The sequence below is a fragment of the Bos mutus genome, chromosome 8, assembly GCF_027580195.1.
Source record: "Bos mutus isolate GX-2022 chromosome 8, NWIPB_WYAK_1.1, whole genome shotgun sequence".
Lineage (NCBI taxonomy): Eukaryota > Metazoa > Chordata > Mammalia > Artiodactyla > Bovidae > Bos > Bos mutus.
In genome coordinates, this window is record NC_091624.1 from 85663522 (window position 1) to 85678518 (window position 14997).

Sequence of the window (14997 nt, forward strand, 5' to 3'; positions counted from 1 at the left end):
CAAGCTGGTTTTAGAAAGGGCAGAGGAACCAGAGACCAAATTGCCAGCATTTGCTGGATCATGGAAAAAGCAAGAGAGTTCCAGAAAAACATCTGTTTCTGCTTTATTGACTATGCCAAAGCCTTTGACTTTGTGGATCACAATCAACTGTGGAAAATTCTGAAAGAGATGGGAATACCAGACCACCTGACTTGCCTCTTGAGAAACTTGTATGCAGGTCAGGAAGCAACGATTAGAACTGGACATGGAACAACAGACTGGTTCCAAATAGGAAAAGGAGTATGTCAAGGCTGTATATTGTCACCCTGCTTATTTAACTTATATGCAGAGTACATCATGAGAAATGCTGGACTGGAGGAAGCACACGCTGGAATCAAGATTGCTGGGAGAAATATCAATAACCCCAGATATGCAGATGACACCACCCTTATGGCAGAAAGTGAAGAGGAACTCAAAAGCCTCTTGATGAAAGTGAAAGAGGAGAGTGAAAAAGTTGGCTTAAAGCTCAACATTCAGAAAACTAAGATCATGGCATCTGGTCCCATCACTTCATGGGAAATAGATGGGGAAACAGTAGAAACAGTGTCAGACTTTATTTTTGGGGGGCTCCAAAATCACTGCAGATGGTGACTGCAGCCATGAAATTAAAAGATGCTTACTCCTTGGAAGCAAAGTTGTGACCAACCTAGATAGCATATTGAAAAGCAGAGATACTATTTTGCCAACAAAGTTCCGTCTAGTCAAGGCTATGGTTTTTCCAGTGGTCATATATGGATGTAAGAGTTGGACTGTGAAGAAGGCTGAGTGCCAAATAATTGATGCTTTTGAGCTGTGGTGTTGGAGAAGACTCTTGAGAGTCCCTTGGACTGCAAGGAGATCCAACCAGTCCATCCTAAAGGAGATCAGTCCTGGGTGTTCATTAGAAGGACTGATGCTGAAGCTGAAACTCCAATATTTGGGCCACCTGATGCAAAGAGTTGACTCATTGGAAAAGACCCTGATGCTGCGAGGGATTAGGGGCAGGAGGAGAAGGGGATGACAGAGGATGAGATGGCTGGATGGCATCACCAACTCGAGGGACATGAGTTTGGGTGAACTCTGGGAGTTGTTGATGGACAGGAAGACCTGGTGTGCTGTGATTCATGTCCAACGCAGAGTTGGACATGACTGAGAGACTGAACTGAACTGAGCTCACTGATAGAATAAGGATCCTCACTGATAGGAGATTTAATATGAGAGTCCTGAGCCCTGACCTGAAGTCTGGGAAGCCAGCCTTTTACACTGAATGCCTGACAGCCACTTGCTTCCATTGGACTGAAGTCTGCATTGGTCTCTATTTCTCATCTCTGGATGGTTTGAAATACCACCTAACCTTCAGCCAAAGCTAGGCCACTGCTGTTCATAGTTTTTGAAACAGAATTCTACCCATCCTTCTTTTACAGCATCTGGTGCTCTAGAATCTGACACACCTGCTCAGAATAACTTGGCTTTGACTCCTCCTTCCCTGTTTGTATTGGAGTTCCATCCCCATCTTTATGAGCAGCCCCATGGGTCTGTTGATTTGCACCAATCTTGTCTACACCCAGTCTTCCTTCATCCCCCTTATCCTCTCCCTCCCCTCCTCCCCTACCCTGGAGGGAATATATAATATGCCACTCGGTCAGAGCCCTGTCATTAGTGACAGGTTAGGCTGGTATTATATTTAGGAATTTAGGACTAAGGAATCAGAATTGGAGTCCTGCTTTCAGCCTCTGCCAGGACATAGGCAATAAGCCCAGTAGCCCACTGCCAAAGCTGAGGCTAACTTTCTGTTTCTTAAAAATGAGACTAAAAAGAAGAAATTTGGAGAATAGACTTTATAACTGAATGACTAATTAGGGCTTTGAATCCATACCAATCTTGCAAAGTAATAGGAATAAAAGAACATCTTATAAATATTCTGCTTCAGACAAAGACCCACAGATGTCCCTCTAAGTCTGAAAAAGGAAAGTTAGTCGCTCAGTTGTGACCAACTCTTTGCAACCCCATGGACTGTAACTCACCAGGCTCCTCTGTCCATGGAATTTTCCAGGCAAGGATATTGGAGTGGGTTGCCATTTGCTTCTCCAGGGGATCTTCCTAACCCAGGGATTGAACCCAGATCTCCTGCATAGCAGGCAGATTCTTTACTGTTTGAGCCACCAGATAACACCGATTTCTCCTATTTCCTAGAAAATAATGAGTTTCTGAAGTTTTTATTTCAAAATCTAAATATTTCTGTAATGAAGTTTTGTTGATTGAAGAACACACCTGTGGTTTTGTATTTGGACTTATACCTAGGTAAATTGAGAGATTTAGATTTCAGTGAGATGTGGAAATTATTTAATTCCACTTTATTCCACTTATCCTTTGTCTTATCTGTGGTTCTGTGCCGAGTTTTGCACTCTCCACTCATGTTAAAATTCACATTAAAGGTAGAGACTTATGTGGTAATCAGAAAACACCTGGTTTAAATTTAGACTCCCAAACTGTGCCTTCTGTTAATGTGTTTATTACTCACAGACAGATTTTTACTCAGTGTTCCCAAGCCTGCAGAAGAATCACCTCTCCATGGTTGGTTTTCTGATCATCAAGCATTTAGAATAGAGAACCTTTGTTCAGCTGTGTTCTCAGGGGTGCAATTAGACAACAAAATGAGATAGATTAGAGGTTTGCATCAAGCAAGACTACTGGAAAGAGAACTGGTATTCCTAGTTTCCCAGCAACCCCACTGCTGGGCATACACACAGAGGAAACCAGAATTGAAAGAGACACGTGTACCCCAATGTTCATCGCAGCACTGTTTACAATAGCCAGGACATGGAAGCAACCTAGATGTCCATCAGCAGACGAATGGATGAGAAAGCTGTGGTACATATACACAATGGAATATTACTCAGCCATTAAAAAGAATGCATTTGAATCAGTTCTAATGAGGTGGATAAAACTGGAGCCTATTATACAGAGTGAAGTAAGTTAGAAAAACACCGATACATATACTAACGTATATATATAGAATTTAGAAAGATGGTAACGATGACCCTATATGCAAGACACAAAAGACACACAGATGTATAGAACAGTCTTTTGGACTCTGTGGGAGAAGATAAGGGTAGGATGATTTGAGAGAATAGCATTGAAACATGTGTATTATCATATGTGAAACAGATCGCCAGTCCAGGTTTGATGCATGAGACAGGGTCTCAGGGCTGGTGCCCTGGGATGACCCTGAGGCATAGGATGGGGAGGGAGGTGGGAGGCGGGTTCAGGATGGAGAACACATGTACACTCATGGCAGATTCATGTCAATGTATGGCAAAAACCACTACAATATTATAATTAGCCTCCAATTAAAATAAATAAATACAATTTTTTTATAAAGCCACCCTGACCACTCTCCTGCTGAGATGCAGTAAAATTACCTGTGTACCTCTTAGCCCGTGTAGCCTTCCCCTCGAGGAGCTGACTGGGTGGAATCCTTCCACTGTACTGTCTCTGCAGGAACCCTGCTATCACCATTTCTGTCCTCTTCGTAGTTGCCTCACGTGGAATTGTTTCTTTGTGAGTTTTCAATAGTATCTGCTGCTTACAAGTTTCCTCAAACATTGTGTGGATTCCTCAAAAATCCACTGTGTGGATTTTTTTCTTTGAAAAGATTCAGATTTTTTGGCAAGAGTGTTGCAGGAAGGAGAATGCCTTCCAAGGCCCAAGAGTGGGCTCTTGTCTAACACTCGGAAATGAACTGTCTGAGGAGACACACAAGCTGACAAAGCAAGAGACTTTATTGGGAAGGGGCAGCTGGGCAGAGAGAAGTAGAGTTAGGGAACCCAGGAGAACTTCTCTGCCATATGGCTTGCAATCTCAGGTTTTATGGTGATGAGTTTAGCTTTCAGATTATCTTTTGCCAGTCATTCTGACTCAGGGTCCTTCCTGGCAGTTCATGCATTGCTCAGCCAAGATGGATGCCAGTGAGAAGGATTCTGGGAGGTGGTAGGACCACCTTTTGATCTTTCCCAAATTCTTCTGGTTGGTGGTGGCTTGTTAGATCTGTGTTCCTTACAGAGGACCTCCTGTCGTGTAAAATAATGCATGCAAATTGTTACTGTAGTGCCTGGACAAGGTGAGTGGTTTCAGTCAATGTGCTTCCCCTAACAACAGGGAATACTGGAATTTAAGGGACCTCTGGTTTCCTCACAGATTTACATCAGTTGATGCAGTGATTCTGTGTGTGTGTGATTATGTTCATTAATTCACATGAAATATCTATAAATGCTTCCATGTGACAGGCATGCTGCTGGACACCAGGAATACAAAGATGATTAAGGTGCAGTTCCTGCCTTCAAGGAGCTTTCAGTTTTGATAGAAGAAATAGGCACAGAGCTGAGTGTCTTACAAGACATGATGCTTAGTGTTTTGGAAAGTATTTTCACGGAAGACCTAACTCAGACTGGGTAGATCCAGTGGAATGTTTCTAGAGGAGAGGGCACTTGAGCTCAATTCTGAAATTTTCTCTTGTTTCTGTGTACATGAGTTATGTAAAAGTCCAAACCAAGGAATACAGTGTCTCCTTTTTCAGCCTGAAAAGTATCATAGGAAATCCCTGCTGTTGAAACTAAGAGAATTAACTTAGGCAGGTTGATAAGGAGTCCAAGCCTAAGGTCCCTTTCAGAAGGAGGTGAACATTGTTTCTTTTTCACGTTATTTTGCTTTAGACACATAGGTCTCTTAGCCAGCAGTATCTCTTGCTCAAGGACATGCTTTTTTTGAGCTCAGAATGTATGTTATGGGAGAAGGTCTGGGTAGAACTTCCACAGCCTTGAGCTCTGGAATAACCTGTTCCTTCTGGCTAATCTTGTGCCGATGTCATCCCAGGATGTATGTTATGGGAAAGGGTATGGGCAAAATTTTCACAGCCTTGAGGTATTTTTTCTGTTTTTAGCAACTAGCAGAAAAGTATATAATGTTCTGCTTAAACTAGCAAGGCAGGTACTCTCCTACCCGCTTCTGATGTCTATGTCAGAAGCTTTTTCTATCACTTTCACTTTAAATAAAAATCTACACAAAGCTCTGAGTGACTGAGACTGTCTTTGGTCCTGGAGTTAAATCTGCCTTGGAGACCACGAATCTGGCAGCACCATTCACCATAAGCCATCATCTTTGGGGCTCATCCAGGATCCTAGGACAAGGTATAGCTATCACTGTCATCTTAGGGGCTCATTCGGGATCCCAAGACAAAGTATGTCTATCATCTTGGGGCTAAGCTAAAACTATCATCTTGGGGGCTCATCTGAGATCCCAAGACAAGGTATCAGGATATCTTATCACTATCATCTTGGGGGCTTGTCTGGGATCCAAAGACAAAGTGTAGCTACCATCTTGGGGGCTAAGATAAAGCTATCAAAACCAGGAATCCTCAAGTTGAAAGCATTGCTATAGACCATTTTAATGACAATGGAATTTATCTGAAGGGGCAGCCTCAAGTTTTTTTTTAACTTTTTATTTTATATTGGAGTGCATGCTCAGTCACTTTAGTCATGTCTGATTCTGTGCAGCCCTATGGACTATAGCCTGCCAGCTCCTCTGTCCATGGGATTCTCCAAAGCAAGAATACTGGAGTGGGTTGCTATGCCCTCCTCCAGGGGATCTTCCCGACCAAGGGATTGAACCCATGGCATCTTCTGCATCTCAGGAGAGTCTTTACTGCTGAGCCACTGGTGAAGCCCTTATATTGGAGTATAGCCAATTAATAATATTGTGATAGTTTTAGGTCAGTTGCACCCCACTCCAGTACTCTTGCCTGGAGAATCCCATGGACAGAGGAGCCTGGTAGGCTGCAGTCCATGGGGTCGCTGAGGGTCGGACACGACTGAGCGACTTCACTTTCACTTAGGTCAACAGCAAAGAGATTCACTCAGCCATACATATAAGGGTAGCCTCAAGTTTGAAGACAAGCAGATTTGGGAAAGAATGGAGCAATTGTCATTCCTTATAAGAGTGAGAGAGTGTATTGTTTGCAGAGCATGCTGTGGAGATGCTCTATAGGAGAAGGTCCATGGCCATTATCTCCATATATAATTAGTTATTGGGTAGAGGGGGCTAGATCCTTCTATTAAACCCCACGTTATAGACTAGCATTGATGAGTAGAAGCTATAGGAAAACAGATTCAGGCTTAACAGAAGAAAGAACTTACTGCTGTCAGAACTTTTTAAATAAAAAAGAGCCTTGGGAATTACTGAATTCTTCATCACTGCCCATGTTTAAACAGAGGCTAAACCCACAGTTCCCGTATTCCGTATGAAGCACACTAGTTGCCATCTCCTTTGAGTGGTGTGGCAAGTAATTTGTTACTAATAGTGTCATTTGGGGCTCCTTGGTGGCTCAGTTGTTAAAGGATCTGCCTGCAATACAGGAGACTGCCTGCAATGCAGGAGATGCAGGTTTGATCCCTGGGTCGGGAAGATCCTCTGGAGAAGGAAATGGTAACCCACACCAGTATTCTTGCCTGGGAAATCCCATGGACAGAGGAGTTTGGTGGGCTACAGTCCATGGGGTACAAGAGTTAGTCATGACTTAGTGACTAAACCACCACCAATAGTGTCATTTTAAATAATGTCCTTCTTACTTGGATTCCAGTGATAGATCTCAAGGGAAAGGAGTAGAGTCCCAGCAAGCATGCTCAGGGTTTTACACATCCCTGAGCATACCTGATGCTGGGAGGAATTGGGGGCAGGAGGAGAAGGGGACGACAGAGGATGAGATGGCTGGATGGTATCACTGACTCGATGGACCTGAGTCTGAGTGAACTCCGGGAGTTGGTGATGGACAGGGAGGCCTGGCGTGCTGCGATTCATGGGGTCGTGAAGAGTTGGACACGACTGAGTGACTGAACTGAACTGAGCGTACCTGTCATATATGTGAATGTCTTCATGGTGGTATTAAAGGAGAAGGTGTGGATTACTGTACTGAGACACTCATTCCCTGGTATAGAATTATAGGATGGATGGGACCCCCAAACACGATGAGCTTTAAAGATATTTTTCTGCATATCCTGAAACTTAGCTTCTTCTCAATTAAGTGTTTTTCATATATCCCCAAGCCAATATTCATTAAAGGTAAATGCCTAAGAAGGTTAGCAAGAAAAAAAAAAAAATACATTGAGGCAATCCTGGCCTAATGTGTTGTTTATTTATTTATTTATTTATTTTTGGTCAGCACGCAGTTTATTAATCAGGCTTTCCGAATACATAAGGTAACTGCTGTAAAGCACAGCAGTCTGGAGAAGGTACACTAATTCTTCCAAGTCAGGAGGGAACTATTAAGACACCCCCTTAATGGACCAGCCTGCATCTCACTGCCAGACAAACTTTCCCGGGATGCTGTTTTCATCAGGTTTCTGTGGCTTGTTTAGTTATGTGTTCTCCTTCAGGTCCTTAGTACTTTAAGTGGGTGTGTGTACATTCTTAATAGGTACATTTTCTTAACTTCAGTGACAGAAAAATTAAGAATTTGAAATACTTTCATGTTTCATATAATATTTTAACATTTCTTTTGTGTAAACACTGTAACTTACCCCATGTCCAAGTGGATGCCTGATTCATCTGTATATCACTACACCCACAATTCATCTATTGCTCACTAGACCCACAAACTGTGTTCCATTTTAAGGTGTCCATTTTTTTTTTCCTTAAATTCTGCTACTGTGTCCCCTGTGACATCATCTGGTATAATGCTGTATAATCTGGTATAATGTTGTCTGATGGTATGAAGTCATATCTTTCAGTCCTTTTGTTAGTCCACAAAAAAATGCTGCATTTTTCACTTATGCAGCCATTTGTGTTCAGGAAATGCTGACTGTTCCTTTTCCAATGGGGGCAGGTCATGTTCAGGTGCCTCAGAACAAAGGCCCCATTCTAGTCAATCTGGCGCTTTTCAGTTCTCTTCTATCTTGTCTCTGAAGACTGAGGCAGCTGGTGGAATGATGGGCATCCATAGATTCAGCATGGCATGCCTTTGTGAAAGTACAATAGAACCTCAGCACAGGAGCAGCAAACATTTTCTGTACATACATTGGGCTTTGAGCCAGAGGGCGTTTGTGGTCTCTTGTGGCTCCTCACCTCTGCTGCTGAAGAGGAAAAGCAACCACTGATGGTGCTTAAATGAAAGAGCATGGCTGCATTCCAATAAAATTTACTCAAGGACACTCAAATTTGAATTTCACATAGTTATTATATGCAGCAAAATAGTCTTCTTTTGAATTGTTCCAACCATTAAAAAAAAAATTGACAGATAACAGCCCAGATTTGGCCTGCTGGCCATAGTTTTCCAACCCTTGTTGCAGCATGAAGAAGGAAAATGTGATAGTGAGTAAGAGGGTTGAGGGAGTTCTTTCTCTCCCTACCCACAATTGTAAATTACAAGGCTGGATAGTGGAGGAGGAGGAACCTCCTAATGTATTGAGAGTTGCTAAAATCTTCGTATTGAAAAGACTGAAGTAAAAAGATCAGAGGAATATGTGCCTATGCTTTCACTTTCAGGAAAACAGTTGGCCAATTCAGTCCTTCTGGCACTCTCCCTTAGAAACCTTAACCTTTGGAACTCTTTTCATTCCCATCATAACCACACAGATCATTTGAATACATTTGCCATCAGATGCCTTAAGCTCTGCCATAGAGCCAGCAGAAAACATGTGTTTTCATCCTGTCACACAGGTAGCCTAGACTTTCAGCCTGTTTTTTGTTTTTTGTTTTTCCTGCCCTCACCCTTTGACTTCATTTTCATGACATCGAGTGCATAGTGGTTGGTTGGTAATACTTCCAAGACCTCTGTGTACAGCCACACAAGTCTTGCACTGTACAATTCCAGAGGACTTACTGCTGAATAAAATACTACTTAGCCACATACTCAAATCTAAGATGTGTTAAAAACTCAAGTTAGCCAAAAGGATGTGGTACATATATACACATGGACAGGCATCTCTAAAATAGGAGTTTTTTACGGTAATTTGAGGCCATGATGACAGCATAAGAAAAAATTGTTTTCCTCTATTAATCACAGTAGTTACAAACTCTTTAAAACTCAGTAATCTGACTACCACTGAAGTGGAAATGATTGAATATTGAAAAACAAAGCTGAAAAATAAAATCTTCTGGTTATGGTTTGGTTTCTGATTATAAAAGAGAAGGAGGCTTTACCCTACCCATGAAAGGTTGACATAATAGATATAGTAAGTTATGGAAAAATTTTGATTTGAGGACAGAGCCCTTCAACACAAAACAATGAAGTTCTCGTGAACTTAATTGATACCTGGTATTCTACCATCAAAAAATCAATTCCTTTCATTCATACTTAATGTATTCTATGTGCTTACCTTGGATAGGAGGATGCACTCATTTTCAGTAGTCATTTACCCTGTAGACTGAACCATGCGAGTTGATAAGAAGAGAATTTCATGGAGGAGTGTAGAGAGGGCCTCCCTGCACCGGCTTTCCATGTGGGGAAAAGGATGCAACAGAGAGAGGGCATGGTGACCTGCTGAGTACAAATACCGACCGTTCAGAATTTCCCAAGGATGGACTGTAGGACCAAGATTTTTATTTACAATTAAGAGTTTAAGAACTTGCAATGTTCTTGGAAGTTAAATTAAAACTTTCCTTCTCTTACTTGAACAAAAAGTCTATGTTTCATTTTTCTTTCTTAGAGCAGTGAAACCTACCACCATGCCTGGCCCTCTGTTGACATCCAGTGAATGCCTCTGGGAAAAAGTAGGATTCATAATTCAACCTTTTTTTTTTTTTTTTCATTTTTTATTTTTAAAATTAATTTAATTAGAGGCTAATTACAATATTGTGGTGGTTTTTGTTATACATTGACATGAATCAGCCATGTGTCCCTCTGTCCCGAAAATCCTTCCCACTTCCCTCCCCATCCAGTCCCTCTGGATTTTCCCAGTGCACTGGCTTTGAGTGCTGTGTTTTGTGCCTTGAATTTGGACTGGTCATCTATTTCACATATGGTAATATGCATGCAATGGTATTCTTTCAAATCATCCCACCCTTGCCTTCTCCCACAGAATCCAAAAGTCTGTTCTTTATATCTGTGTTTCTTTTGCTGTCTTGCATATAGGGTCATCATTACCATCTTTCTAAATTCCATATATATGAGTTAATACACTGTATTGGTGTTTTTCTTTCTGACTTACTTCACTCTGTATAGTAGGCTCCAGTTTTATCCACCTCATTAGAACTGACTCAAATGTATTCTTTTCAATAGCTGAGTAATGTTCCATTGAGTATATGTACCACAGCTTTCTTATCCATTCGTCTGCTGATGCACATCTAGATTGCTTCCATGTCCTAGCTATTGTAAACAGTGCTGTGATGAACACTGGAGTACATGTGTCTCTTTCAATTCTGGTTTTCTCAGTGTGTATGCCCAGCAGTGGGATTGCTGGGTTGTATGGCAGTTCTATTTCCAACTTTTAAAGGAATCTCCACACTGTTCTCCAGTGTTCTTGCCTGGAGAATCCCACGGACAGGGGAGCCTGGTGGCTGCTGTCTATGGGGTCACACAGAGTCGGACACGACTGAAGTGACTTAGCAGCAGCACACTGTTCTCCATAGTGGTTGTACTAGTTTGCATTCCCACCAACAGTGTAAGAGGACTCCCTTTTCTCTACACCCTCTCCAGCATTTATTGTTTGTAGACATTTTGATAGCAGCCATTCTGACCAGCGTGAGATGGTACCTCGTTGTGGTTTTGATTTGCATTTCTCTGATAATGAGTGATGTTGAGCATCTTTTCATGTGTTTGTTAGCCATCTGTATGTCTTCTTTGGAGAAATGTCTGTTTAGTTCTTTGGCCCATATTTTGATTGGGTCTTTTATTTTTCTGGTATTGAGCTGCATGAGCTGCTTGTATATTTTTGAGATTCATTATCAGTTGCTTCATTTGCTATTATTTTCTCCCATTCTGAAGGCTGTCTTTTCACCTGCTTGTGGTTTACTTCATTGTGCAAAAGCTTTTAAGTTTAATTAGGTCCCATTTGTTTATTTCTGCTTTAATTTTCATCACTCTGGGAGGTGGGTCATAGAGGGTTTTGCTGTGATTTATGTCAGAGAGTGTTCTATGTTTTCCTCTAGAAGTTTTATAGTTTCTGGTCTTACATGTAGATATTTATTCCATTTTGAGTTAATTTTTGTGTTCAGTTCAGTTGCTCAGTCATGTCCAACTCTTTGTGACCCCATGGACTGCAGCATGCCAGGCTTCCCTGTCCATCACCAACTCCCGGAGCTTACTCAAATTCATGTCCATCAAGCTAGTGGTGCCATCCAACCATCTTATCCTCTGCCATCCCCTTCTCCTCCCACCTTCAATCTTTCCCAGCATCAGGGTCTTTTCAAATGAGTCAGTTCTTTGCATCAGGTGGCCAAAGGATTGGAGGTTCAGCTTCAGTGTGTCAGTCCTTCCAATGAATATTCAGGACTGATTACCTTTAGGATTGACTGGTTGGATCTCCGTGCCATCCAAGGGACTCTCAAGAGTCTTCTGCAACACCACAGTTCAAAAGCATTAAGTCTTCAGCGCTCAACTTTCTTTATAGTCCAACTCTAACTTCCATACATGACTACTGGGAAAGCCATAGCTTTGACTAGACAGACCTTTGTTGGAAAAGTAATGTCTCTGATTTTTAATATGTTGTCTAGGTTGGTAATAGCCTTTCTTCCAAGGAGCAAGCGTCTTTTAATTTCATGGCTGCAGTCACCATCTGCAGTGATTTTGGAGCCCAAAAAAGTAAAGTCTGTCACCATTTCCATTGTTTCCCCATCTATTTGCCATGATCTTAGTTTTCTGAATGTTGAGTTTTAAACCAACTTTTTCACTCTCCTCTTACACGTTCATCAAGAGCTTCTTTAGTTCTTCTTCACTTTTGTTTATGGTGTTAGAAAGTGTTCTAGTTTCATTCTTCATACTTGTCAAGTGGTTGACAAGTTTCCCCAGCACTACTTGTTAAAGAGATTGTCTTTTCTCCATTGTATATTTTTGCCTCCTTTGTCAAAGATAAGGTGTCCATAGGTGCATGGATTTATCTCTGGGCTTTATTTCTTGTTCCATTGATCTATTATTTATGTCACTGTGCCAGTACCATACTGTCTTTATGACTGTAGCTTTGTAGTATAGTCTGAAGTAAGACAGATTGATTCCTCCATTTTCATTCTTCCTTCTCAAGATTGCTTTGGCTATTTGAGGTTTTTTGTGTTTCCATACAAATTGTGAAATTATTTGTTCTAGTTCTGTGAAAAATACCATTGGTAGTTTGATAGGGATTGCATTAAATCTATAGATTGCTTTGGGTAATATGCTCATTTTCACTATATTGCTTCTTCTGATCCATGAACATGGTATATTTCTTCATCTATTTGTGTTCTCTTTGATTTCTTTCATCAATGTTTTATAGTTTTCTATATATAGGTCTTGTTTCTTTGGTAGATTTATGCCTAAGGATTTTATTCTTTTCATTGCAATGGTGAATGGGATTGTTTCCTTAATTTCTCTTTCTGTTTTCTCATTGTTAGTGTATAGGAATGCAAGGGATTTCTGTGTATTAATTTTATATCCTTCAACTTTGCTATATTCATTGATTAGCTCTAGTAATTTTCTGGTGGAGTCTTTAGGGTTTTCTATGTAGAGGAACATGTCATCTGCAATCAGTGAAAGTTTTAGTTCCTCTTTTCCAATCTAGATTCCTTTCATTTCTTTTTCTTCTCTGATTGCTATGGCTAAAACTTCCAAAACTATGTTGAATAGTAGTGGTGAGAGTGGGCACCCTTGTCTTGTTCCTGACTTTAGGGGAAATGCTTTCAATTTTTCACCATTGAGGATAATGTTTGTTGTGGGTTTATCATATATGGCTTTTGTTATGTTGAGGTATGTTCTTTCTATGCCTGCTTTCTGGAGAGTTTTTATCATACATGGGTGTTGAATTTTGTCAAAGGCTTTCTCTGCATCTATTGAAATAATCATATGGTTTTTATCTTTCAGTGTGTTATTAAATTGATTGATTTATGAAGAGTGAAGAATCCTTGCATCCCTGGGATAAAGCCCACTTGGTCATGATGTATGAGTTTTTTAATATGTTGTTGGATTCCGTTTGCTAGAATTTTGTTGAGGATTTTTGCATCTATGTTCATCAGTGATATTGGCCTGTAGTTTTCTTTTTTTGTGGCATCTTTGTCTGATTTTGGTATTAGGGTGATAGTGGCCTCATAGAATGAGTTTGGCAGTTTACCTTCCTCTGCAATTTTCTAGAAGAGTTTGAGTAAGATAAGTGTTAGCTCTTCTCTAAATTTTTGGTAGAATTCACCTGTGAAGCCATCTGGTCCTGGGCTTTTTCTTGTTGGAAGATTTTCTATTACAATTTCAATTTCTCTGCTTGTGTTGGGTCTGTTAAGATTTTCTATTTGTTCCTGGTTCAGTTTTGGAAGGTTATACTTTTGTAAGAATTTGTCCATTTCTTCCAAGTTGTCCATTTTATTATCATATAGTCAAAAAGGAAATAAAAATACACATAGAAGCAAATGAAAATGAAAACATGACAGTCCAAAACCTATGGGATTCAGTAAAAGCAGTGCTAAGAAGAAGATTCATAGCAATACAAGCTTACCTCAAGAAACAAGAGAAAAATCAAATAAATTACCTAACTTTATACCTAAAGCAACTAGAAAAAAAAAGAAATGAAAAACCCCAAAGTTAGTAGAAGGAAAGAAATCATAAAAATCAGAGCAGAAATAAGTGAAAATGAAACAAAAAGACTACAGTAAAAATCAACAAAACTAAAAGCTGGTTCTTTGAGAAGATAAATAAAATAGACAAACCATTAGCCAGACTCATCAAGAGAAAAAAAAAAAAGGAGAAGAGTCAAATCAACAAAATTAGAAATGAAAATGGAGAAATCATAACAGACAACAGAAATACAAAGGATCATAAGAGACTACTATTGACCGTATTTTTTTTAAATTTATGTTTATTTTATGCTGAAGTTATTCCTGAGTCATGTGTTTTTCGTTCTTCAGTTTCTTCTGGGCCATCTTTTCCTTCTGTGTTACCTCCTCTTCAGGTTGAGGAGCAATTTGCTCTTTTCCAGTAGGGATCATCATCTATGGCAGGGAGTTGTCGTGTAGGGATTAATCCATCCATTAGCTCTGAAAGTCCAGGCCCTATCTTTGATTCTCTTCACCTGGGATGTGCTCAGTGCCAGGGACTCTACCTCAAAACCCTTAACAGGGAGGGACATTGTTCCCTGAATTCTTAGGAAGGTGAGGCAAAAAAATCACTGTATTTTGGGTGATGGCCCGTGTCCAGCCCCACTCTTTGGCCTGGGCACATCAGCCAACTCCAGCACTGTAATGATGGAATGGAATGCATTGCTTCTGTAAAATGACATCCTTCAGAGACTTGGTGGCTGTTTGGATATGCATACCCTCCATGGCCTGGCCAGCTTCACCAGTGTTCTTAAAGATTTGAACCTCCGGATGAGCAAGATTCTGTGGGGTTTCCTGCACCAAGTGAATAGTGAGCCATTCTCAGTGACCACCTCAGACAATGTACAGTGAAAGGTGGCTGTATTAGCCTTATTTTACCAGGAGATAATGAAGTAATTTTGAAACATGTTTTCTAGCTTCCTCTCTGGCTAAATGGGCTTTCCAAATCTTAAAGGAACAAGCTGAATGCAAAGCCAGTGATCTGGCTTTTTCTGACAGCTCTGTGAGCCCCTCACCTTCCACTGCAGGACTCATCATTGCTCTGTTGAACCATCAGTGGTTGTGTATATGCTCAAGCAAAAACTTTGTTTCTAAAGCTAATGATTTGTTTGATTTAGAAATCTGTTTTGTCATTTCAGAAAGTGGATGTCACCAGCAGGGCTGTGATGGAAATAATGACGAAAACAATTGAGTACCTTCAACCCAATCCAGGTAAGGGGT

General features: G+C 40.6%; 1 protein-coding gene across 1 annotated transcript in view; it reads left to right on the forward strand.

Moving 5' to 3' along the window:
• Positions 1 to 14997, forward strand: part of SH3GL2 (SH3 domain containing GRB2 like 2, endophilin A1) — a 226320-nt gene that overhangs the window by 168833 nt on the left and 42490 nt on the right. The window contains exon 3 of the mRNA XM_070376126.1: positions 14916 to 14988. Within this exon, the coding sequence (XP_070232227.1) occupies positions 14916 to 14988 (73 nt within the window). The remainder of the gene's footprint in view (positions 1 to 14915; positions 14989 to 14997) is intronic.